The following is a 10,634-nucleotide window of genomic DNA, read 5'->3' on the forward strand; positions in this document are numbered from 1 at the left end:
CAAGGCCCCAAGCCTTAGTAGCAAATTTGGGTCGTTACAGCCCCTCCTCCTATCGTACTCTATGTGGGAAGTCCGTCCCCCGGCCAGCTGTTGTACTGCCTGGTTCAGAGCATCAATCTGAGCCTGGACCGCTTCTGGGACTGCGGGGCGACCTGTGCTGGGGGAGCGTACTCATCATGTCTTTCACGTCGGTCGTTGAGTACATCCCTTAAATCTTCATCCCTACGCCTCTGCTCGCTAACTCCTAGCCGATCAAAGACGTTCTGCTGCCTGGGCTGCCCCCAACATTATGGCTAGCTAGCCTGTTTTCTCTGGGTGGGGGGATTCTGCCTCCACCTCTTTCCTCATTCCTCCGTCCAGCTTCTCTTCTGCCGGAATCGGCTTCATTATAGTCATGGCCATCTCTAAACTGTGGCTGACTACGGCTTGACCGGCTGTTCACGATATTTCCTCCTCGGGCTAGCATCTCCCGAGCGTCAGGGAGAGGCCTGCGCTGGTCGTTGGGTCCCTGTGCATTGTTATGCCGTGGAGGACCCCTGACCGCATAGCCTGAATCAATGTTCCTTATGTTGGTAGAAGGACGCTGTCCTCTGCTCGGTAGATTCAGATCTTCATCCCCTGGGCGTCTAGGGCTGCAGGGCAGTTGCCTGACCCTATTATGCCTCGGGCGCTGGGGATTGCCTCGACCAGCCTGAGAGGGAGGCTGCTGCTCAGGATCCCTAGCTGGGACATCATCCCGAGCCACAGGTGGCTGCTCCGGCCTTTGAGGGCTTGCTGAATGGAGGGTAGGACTAGGATTGGGAGCCCTCTGAGGCGGCGCACTCGGGGGCTGATCTGGCTGAGAGGCTGGCACAGCCTGACTTCGAGCCAATTGGATGGCTGCTTCGAGTGCGGCCATGCCATCCCTCTGCCGACGGTCCATGTCCGACTGCCGCTCACTCAGCTCCTGGCGCTGGCGTTCTATTTCTCTTTGTTGCAGCGCCATTGTCTCTGCAACATTCTCCTTATTGGCCCTCAGATTAGCCAACTCATCCTACAACACCCCTAGTGTTGCCCTCAGCGTTTCGAAATCTAACTCCTCCTCTTCAAACTCCAAATACGGTTCATTCTCAGCCACATTTGGGGGAGGAGGTTGGGATGATGCAGCGCTAGCGGTCTGTCCAGTCTTCTTGGATGTCTTCGCCATTAGATTTTCTTACAGTATTTTATCAATCTTTCAATGAAAGCACCAGAATGTTGACCCTCAATTTTGCCAACGACACGGAGTCAAATATATGATAGAAAGTGAGACGACAATTAAGAGTTTAATCTAATGGTAAAGAAGAAAACACCAACGATTTATAGTGGTGCGGCCCCAAAGAATGGTAATGACCTATGTCCACTTAGTGCTATTATTAATATTGAATCTCAAAGTCGTGATCAAAGAACTAGGGTTCTTGAGTTTCACAAACCTTGGGGGAATTACAATAAAACGATAGATAATCACACTATAGCTTTCTCTCTCAATACTCAGGAAAAAGATTCAAAGATCAAAAGTCCCTTCCTTGAGCTATTTCATGTATATTTATAGGCTCAAGGGGGGTTACGTGGGCCATTGGGCCTGAACTCTCATTAATATTCGCGTATCAAGGTAATAAAGAGGAAATATCCAATGTAATTATTATAGGATTACAATCTTACAAGTGAATAAACCGAATAATATGACCAGCCTGGTTGTACCTAAAAGTCAGCCTTGATGAAGCAATATGCATCTGGTCCATAACCGAACAACACCTTTTTCACTTCAACTCTGCCACGTGTCAACCATGTGTGAGAATCCTTGCCACGTCATCAACTACCGTTTTTGGGTAAACAATATCGTTGTCCATGTTTTTACCGGGTAACACGTGGCACTGATTAAGAATGATTAGGGGTCCATGGAAGCTAGTTAGTGTTCCCCGGAACGTGTTTAAAGCTCCACGAGAGTTAAGACCAGTCCTAATCACGGTCCACCACCACCGGAGGAGTAAGTCATCCGAAAAGCGTTACCTCCCAAGACCTTGTCAAAGGATAATGCTCAAAGTCTCACAGCAAGATCGTACTCATCATTTACTCTTCCAGTCATGCGAAAACCCATCTTCGGACCAGGGGATTAGTTGCCAGGTGTCTAACACAACGACCTTGGACCGCAGAAAACATTCTAACACCCACTGTCGACTCCGTACAAGCGGCAAAAAGGATGTCCTACGACGCTGCCTAACATGGGAAAATGTTCAGCTACCACCCTGATACTGTCAGGGGCATTTTCCCAATAAAATAGTGGGCAAGAATTTTCTTCGGATCAGGCCCACCAGCTTATTATATTTATTTTCTAACTAACCTCCATTAAGAGAGGATGATTGTAATCATTTCCCATTAATGAGCTTAATTTCCCCAACTACCTATAAATAGGGTTAGGGCACACATTGTAAATGATCATTTTCCCAGTTTTCAGAGTGAGCACAAACGTTGCCTGAAAACCCCTAAGAGAGCTTGAACAATGCAAGTTCTTCATCCTAATACAAGTGACTCATGGACTAGGGTTAATTAATAACTTGAACCACGTAAAAATATGTGTTATTCTTTCTTTGCTTTAAGCTTTTCTATTAATTAGTTGTTAGCAAAAAACTAGTCAACATATATTTTGTTTTGTGTTATATTTATAAATAGCAACTTATTGTTTAATTAAAATATTTTTTTTTGATAAAAAAATTTATAAATATATATTAAATGTAAAAAGAATTTTAATTAAATAAATTGAGGCTATTATTTCATGGGTTTATAACTTTTTGGACCCTGTGTTTTGTCTCATTACCTGTTTGGACCCTGTGTTTTGACAAATTACTTTTTGGACCTTATGTTTTGTAAAATAGTTAAAATAGAATCCTAAACTCAATTTTGATGAAGAAAAAATTGAATATAACAACACAGTTTTTAAGCAGAATGATTTTATTTTTGTTCTGAATTGTTAGTTTGGTAAATTATTTGTAATTTTAGTTTAGAAAACATTGACCAAAATCGGGTTTAGGGTTCTATTTTAACCATTTTACAAAACATAGGGTCCAAAAAGTAATTTGTCAAAATACAGGGTCCAAACAGAAAATGGAAAAAAACACAGAGTCCAAAAAGGTATAAACCCTTATTTCATAATAAAAAAATATTTTTATCAAAATTAGTAGAAAATATTATTTTAAACTAATTTATTTATCGTATACAATGTATTATTACTATTTCTTTTTTATTAATACAGTTTAATTTTAAAAAGTATTTTAATTGATTAAATTGTGGTGATTTTGGTTTTAGTAAAAAATATTTGAATTGGTTGTAATGTACAGTAGGGTACTAAGTTAGTATTAAGACAAACAAAACTAACATGATATTAATTATAATAACAGGGTATTAAGACAAACAACATGCTTTTAGAGAAAATAATATTCAATGGAATATATAGAATTCAAGACACAACTCTAAGCAAGAAATACAATAGACAAGGTGTTTACTAAAATAAATGTTACAAACTCAATTGCTAAAAATACAATTAAATAGATACGAGAAGTAGTAGAAGAGAAGAAGATTAGAAACTCAAAACATGAATAATACAAATAAATATATAAACTAAGAAAGAAATAAAACAAAAGATTTAAAGAACAATAGAAAGAACACAAACACTCACACAATCAAAGTGTAGAGTGGTGGGGATACTAACTTGCACAAGGTTCAAGACCTTTATCCAAAAGTTTATTTCCCCCTTTCTCTAAGCACTAAGGGATCTCACGAGAAAATAACTCTATGGAATTATCAACTCTCTTTGGTGTATTTTTCAGCCAAATGCTTTGTGGATAGAAGATGACGTGTCTTGCAAGTGAGCATATTAGGCTCCTATTTATGGAGTTTTGAGACACCCTTGGAATTTCAAATTCTACCGACCCCATTTGCTGTTACCAATGTTTAATTGGATGTTTATGGAATTAAAATGAAGATTTGGGAGTTACTTGGAATGTTAAAATCGTTCAAAATTGAAATTAAAAAATGGGATTTGGTTACCAATGCCCCAGGCCGCAACCAGGGACATTAATTGCCTCGTCGACTAATCCCTGCCGGGCTTGGGATGTTAATGGCTGCGGCCAATGGCCGTTTCAGCCTCCCAGTTTTTAGTTTTTCCAAAACGTCGCAATCTCTTTCCCACTTAATTTTGTAACTGTAGAGTCCCAGAATATTTACTTAGCTAGCTAGATAGTAGTAGTAGTTAGTATTAGTTAGTAGTATGTTAGTTACCGTGGACTTTGGTTCAAACCAGGACTTTGTTGGAAACTCATAGCAACAGTTGTGGATTTTATAAGTTTAACCTATAGTTTAAAAATATTAATTATAACATAAGGTTTGATTAATATTGTTGGTCATACATATATATTTATTATAACCTAAGGTTTAGATAGAGACAATAAGAGCATGACACTTGTCATAATCATGATTATTAAGGAATTAAGTATTTTGACGAACAGTTTTAATAAAAGAAAGTTCTAGAAGCTCTAGAACCTTCCAAAAACTGTTAGGATCATATTATGACTCAGCCAAAGTTGTTTTATCAATTCAAAATATGCTGAAAAAGTACAAATACGTGTTTGATATATCAATGTATGCCGATATATCGCCTACGGAAGATACAGAAAACACGTCGACTTTGCACGAACGATCAAATGGGGCTCAGGAATATAGGGGGAGGCGATATATCGGCTCCAAGATGATTTTTTTGAAAGTTTGATTTTTAATTTTGAAAATTACCCTTAACCACTTAGACCTGCCTTTGAACGATTTTGACCGAGTTTTGGGCGTCAGTTGAACGAAAATTCAAATATTTTTCATTTTATAATCATTTATTTATTCAGATTAAAAGGGGTTAGTTTCACTCCTTGAACTCTATAAATAGGACCTAGTACTCAGCCATTTTCTTCATTCTTCAAGCAATTGATCAGAGCCTCTAAGTTGCTAGTGTTACTATAGAGAGAAACACTTGGGTTTTGGGTTAAAGCTTTATCATTCTAAGCTTTTCTAAACACTTGGGAAGTGAGATTTAGTGTGATTTCGGTATTGAGGTTTAGATCAATCCATAAGATCATTCAAGGTATTCTTATCACTAAGTTCAGTTCTTTATGGTTCTATCGTTTTCAATAGTTTTCTTTTATTCAGAACCTTACTCTTGTTTATGATTCTTGATTAGGTATTTAAGTTCTTGAAACTTAAGGTTCTTCTTGGTAAGTTTCTTTTTGGATGGTTTAGTGTTCTTTTCATCTATTTTTCTTTAGATTCTCACCATTTTTATTGTTGGTTTATAGGAGTGTTCTAATCCTGTTCTTGTTCCCAAATATCTCGGCTTTTGGTAAGGAAAATAGGATAGATTTTATGTGCTTATATGATATGTTTATGTTATGATATGTATATGTATATGTATAATATGTCTTGTAGTCCTTGGGCATATGAATTGTTTAGATAACAAGCCCCACGAGTATGTTTTATAGTCCTTGGGCATATGACTTGCTTAGCTAGCAAGCCCCACAAATTTATGGGCATATGAATTGCTTAGCTAACAAGCCCCAAGAATTTATGATGGCCATTAATATTGTAGTCCTATACGATATATGTTTTTTTTTATAGTCATATGTTTTCCAGTATATGTTTATGATATAGTTTTATGCTTATGATTTATGTGTTAGTAGATTTTCCTTACTGGGCATTAGACTCATTCCTTTATTTTTAGTGTGATACAGGAAAATGATTATGGAAGGCGGAAGGTTTTTGGCAGCTAGGCTTGTGTGTTAAGGATGAATGGATTGCGTGGACTGCGTGTCGATCAAGGATGACGTTATTTAGTCTTTTGAATTGTGTTATTTTGTAATTCCGCACTTAGTTTTAAACAAGTGAATTAAAGTTTATGTTTTATGTTTTATAAACAATGGGATCCCATACTATAGCATATTTTATTTAATATTTTTATCTTATTTTGTATTGGTACAATATTTTGGGTTTTTAATAAAATTATGTTATTTCCTATGTTTGTATCAAAATAATAGTAGCTATGTCTAGTAGTTTTTAATGGTCCAATGTCTTAAAAATAATTGAGTCATTACAGTAACCTCCATACACATAATAAGAGTTAAAATCACATCTTCAACAATCATATCACATTATGGCTTTATGAAATTCAATATCAAATGTGTAACTCTCAATCTATACATTATTGGGTAATACATATGTCCAATTTTGTAACTCTCAATATGGTGTTACAAATCATATTTTGTCACTTTATTTAATCTAATATTATATTATATAAAATAATTTAACATGGTACTAAAATTATATTAATTAAACAACAGGCTACTAAGTTAATACTAAAAGGGTACTAAAATGGTATAATCTTTATATTTTATATCATCTGAAAATTGCTAGTTATAATATTGACAAAAGTTTTTATTATACTACAGTTAACTCTCACCAATTAGAAATTTAATCTTGCATCATAAAATATTGTATATGGTTTGTATATTTAATACAATAACTTTTTTATTAAGTGGTGTCAAAATAAGTAATATTTAGTTTTTATTTTGAAGAAAATATTGTTTTTAACAAGAAATTTCTGATTTATTTATATTAGTATATATTTTATATTTTAAAAAATAGTTGTGTTTTTTAATAAGTATATAAGTTTATATTATGATCTTTCAAATATAGAATTTTCTTTGTTTTTTTAACAAATATAAGATTTATACATGACAATTATCCTACAAATATAAAACCACAATTAGAGATGCTCTAAAAGAATAGAAGAGGTACCAAACAAATGTTCAACTTCAAATAATGTATTATTAATAAATTGGATATTCATATATGTTAAATTAAATGAAAAACAATAAGAATTATTGATATGAATACGACAAAGATAACTAATAGTAACAATGAGTATAATAAATAAATAAATAACCCATTATTAATTATAGAGTTGTGGAATGAGTTGAGAAACGAGTGCTTTGTAAGCTAATTCAGAGGGATGAAGAGAGTCCCAAAACACATACTCAGATGTATTAGCACAACTGCTTCCAATACTAAACTTGTTGCAAAGTATCGCTGTCTCTAGAGCTCCACTTCCACAACACCCTTTTTTTGATATTTCAAAACCTGAAAATTCAAAAACTCTAATTCATAATAATGCTAACCAACAAAACTATTTTGGGTAAATTAATCTAAATAGACAATTATTATAAAAAAATATCAAATTTTGTATTGAATATAAATATACAGATGACATGAGTCAAGCTCAACCCTAAACATAGGTATACGAGATTTGTGCTTAGGACCCCTTGAAAAGGGCTCAATATCAGAAAAATATAATTTTTTTTATATACAAAAGGCCCAATTTTTTTTCAAAAAATATCAAAAAATTTCTTGGGCTTCTAATGTTCACGGCCGACAATCTGTTTTAAAGTAGTGATAAGTAGCAAATCTATTTAACTTAGTGAGACTTATTTTAAATCAATATGATTAGTTGAGAAAAATTACCCTATAAATATAGTAATTTTTTTGGTCCAAAATATGTACTTATATGTCATTACTCTTCTTTTTTTTTTTAACGTACAATAGGTATCACTTCAAAGAAATGCGGTAAGCAAGACTTACTATACATAATTTATATTATGTATGTGGGAGATTGTTGCCCGCTAGACTAATTGGTAAACAAATTTAAATAATTATTAACTCACCATATTTGGTAGATTGTAGGATGATATCAAGAAGAGGGTTGTAAAGATCAATATAAACCATAGTAGAATGAGGGAGTTGGTGGCTGAGGGAAGTTAAGTGAGAAGAGAGCTTGTGGTTGAACATTTTTACTGCTTCGTTGTAATCATTGGCACAACCTCTTGCAATGCCTCCATCTATTGTTCTTGAAAATGGTAGACACCCCAGTGGTGATGTATTAAGAACACCAAATTTTCTTGCACCCAAATCATATAAATCCTATAAACATTCACACACATACTATATAATTAGACCCATTGTAAACAAGAAAAAAAAAAGAATGAATCAATTAAGATATTCCTATCCAATTTTAGTGTCTTAATTTATGTCCAACCAACAATGTACGTCGCATTATTTAAAATATAATGATATAATTAGAAAATGAGTAATTGGTGAAAATTGTCTCTCTTATTTTAGTCATTTTATGATTTGGCCTAGTTTTGATATTTTTTGTAAAATTATTTGTTTAAAATTTCGTTTAGCTTAATATCGAATGTCATTTTGTAAAAATTTATCAAAACTAAGTCAGAGTACAAAATAATTTTAAAAAATAGATCATTTTGCTAAAGGATGTAGACCAAAATTAAACAAAGAATAATATGATAAAATATATGGTACGTACCCTGAAAAAATGAGAAGCAAAGTTAACCAAAAGGTCAGTGTAGGAAGGAACATCATAGTTGATTTGTCTAAGTTTGGTTCCAAAGTAGCTGAATAAGATGTCATTATTACCAGCTGATGTTAGAAAGAGACTGTTCTCTATTATACTCTTTGTTCTTTCTTCTCCAACACCTCTTTTCAGCCTTCTCTTATAATCTTTGAAGAACTCTATTTGATCTGATAGAGGGATAACTCGCTGTGCATGGAATGCATAATATCATATATATGATTTAATTAAACCTCTAAACAATATAATATTATTTTCTTTTCTTTTCTTTTCTTAAATAATAATAATATGGGAAAATACCAGTTTGGCTCCTGTATTTTCCCCAAATACGTGATCAGTACCTGTGTTTTGTTAAATGACAATTCGGATCCCGTGTTTTACAAAATTGATCGAAATAGTACTTTATACCCAATTTTGGTAAAAAAAATTCAAATATAATTTTTCATTCTCAGCTCCTCGATCACTTTCTCCACTTATCTGAATTCATCACATCACTGACGATCCGAGAATTAGTCTTATAATTGAAAATATTTTGACCGAAATCGGGTCAAGGGTACTATTTTGATCAATTTTGTAAAATACAAAATCTGAATTATCATTTAACAAAACATACAAACCGATCACGTAGTCGGGAAAAATACGGGCTAAAATAGTATTTTTCCAAATAATAATAAAAATAGTTAGGGATATATATATACATTTATTTTGGATGATAAAGGATCATATCCGGAGCCACCTGAGGCAAAACATAAACCTGTTTGAAGATCCTTAATTTTCAAGTCTTTGTCATGGTATGAAGGCAAAAGTCCCTTCACTCCCAATGCTTCGGCTGCAACAAATATTAAAATTACATACACAAATATATATATATATATATATAATATTTCCCATTTCCCAAAACTAATAATTAAACATAATATTTCATTAATTACATGCTATAAGAAACAATTATATATTTTGTTCATTTATAAGATTTCGATAGAAAAAGCTATTACTGAACTTTAGGGGTCCAATGCAAAATATGGTATTTTTATTAAAAATAACTTATATGTAAATTGATATTTTTTCAAAATGAGGAGCATTTTTGTATAGAAAAATGTCATTATACAAATCATGATGACATTGAAAAGTGTCCAGGCCGGCCTGCTATATTGAAAATGAAAGATCCAATTATTTAAAAAAAAATGAAAACAGATGTATAAGAGATCAAGTAGTAATGAATTAGTTGTGAATTAATATCATGAAGTACAATTTATTAAAAGAAATTAACTATAACATTATTAACGTGGGACAAAAATGCTACCAAAGTTTAAAGAATTATATCAATTTCACTCTGACTATTACTACATTATACTCAATGGCCTTAATTACCCAACTTTTCTTATAACTAATAACTAATTTTAAATATATATATATATAGACCATAATTAAGCATATTAAAAGAAGAGGGTTAAACAAACTTAAGCATGTTCAAATCATGATGATTATAATATATATATATGTATGTATATACCAAAGAGGTCGGAGATAACTTTTCCATTGGAGAATCTTCCAGTGGGTTTTCCACCAATGAAATCTCTTCCATAAGGAGGAAAATCACATTTGGTTATGGAGATAAGATGGTTGTTGTTGCCAGTGTCAAGGAATGAGTCTCCAAACGCCTGAATTGCCAAAACACTCTCGTTCCACTGTAGCTTTGTGGCGGCTTTCGCGGTGCTGGAGCCGCCCCCGCCGCCGTGTAAAACCACCAACAAAACCACAAATGTAGTAAACCGGCCGAAGAAGGAGGAGTAGAAGTAGTAATGCTCCATTTTGTTTAGCTTAGTCGAATAATATTAAGCAAGTTATTGCTAGCTACTTATAATATTTATACTACTACATGTTTAGCTTTATTAATATTGGCTTTTAGTTTTAGGTACACCAATACAGACGCTTCTTTAATATTATATAGCTGTAACTGCCCAATGCATTGGTTGCCGTTGTTAATTTTGATAATTAATTAAAGTTGTCAATTAATTTGGTGGGGTATTATTTGTGTGGTCAAAAATTGTTCTAAGTGAATATTATTTGGATTTTGAGTATTAGTTAATTAGTGTTGTAGATTGTAGTGCAATATTTACCTATCAATATTGTCCCACATCCAATAAAAAGTTGAACTAGA

General features: G+C 33.6%; 1 protein-coding gene across 1 annotated transcript; it reads right to left on the reverse strand.

Moving 5' to 3' along the window:
* Window positions 1-6,856: 6,856 nt before the first annotated feature.
* LOC133804856 (GDSL esterase/lipase EXL3-like) lies at window positions 6,857-10,322 on the reverse strand. The gene is made up of 5 exons (XM_062242975.1): window positions 9,987-10,322; window positions 9,172-9,302; window positions 8,429-8,662; window positions 7,770-8,025; window positions 6,857-7,188 (listed from the first exon to the last, which is right to left on the reverse strand). The coding sequence occupies exons 1-5, from the start codon at window positions 10,282-10,284 to the stop codon at window positions 7,001-7,003; spliced, it is 1,107 nt and encodes a 368-aa protein (XP_062098959.1). The 5' UTR covers window positions 10,285-10,322; the 3' UTR covers window positions 6,857-7,000.
* Between the last annotated feature and the right edge of the window lie 312 nt (window positions 10,323-10,634).

This window comes from Humulus lupulus, chromosome X, assembly GCF_963169125.1.
Source record: "Humulus lupulus chromosome X, drHumLupu1.1, whole genome shotgun sequence".
NCBI classification, from domain to species: domain Eukaryota; kingdom Viridiplantae; phylum Streptophyta; class Magnoliopsida; order Rosales; family Cannabaceae; genus Humulus; species Humulus lupulus.

Coding starts and splice junctions, on each gene's coding strand:
- LOC133804856 (XM_062242975.1), bottom strand. CDS start 10,284: ATGGAGCATTACTACTTCTACTCCTCCTTCTTCGGCCGGTTTACTACA. Junction 8,026..8,428: donor TTGCTTCTCATTTTTTCAGG/GTACGTACCATA, acceptor GAATGTTTATAG/GATTTATATGATTTGGGTGC. Junction 7,189..7,769: donor CCTACAATCTACCAAATATG/GTGAGTTAATAA, acceptor TTGAATTTTCAG/GTTTTGAAATATCAAAAAAA.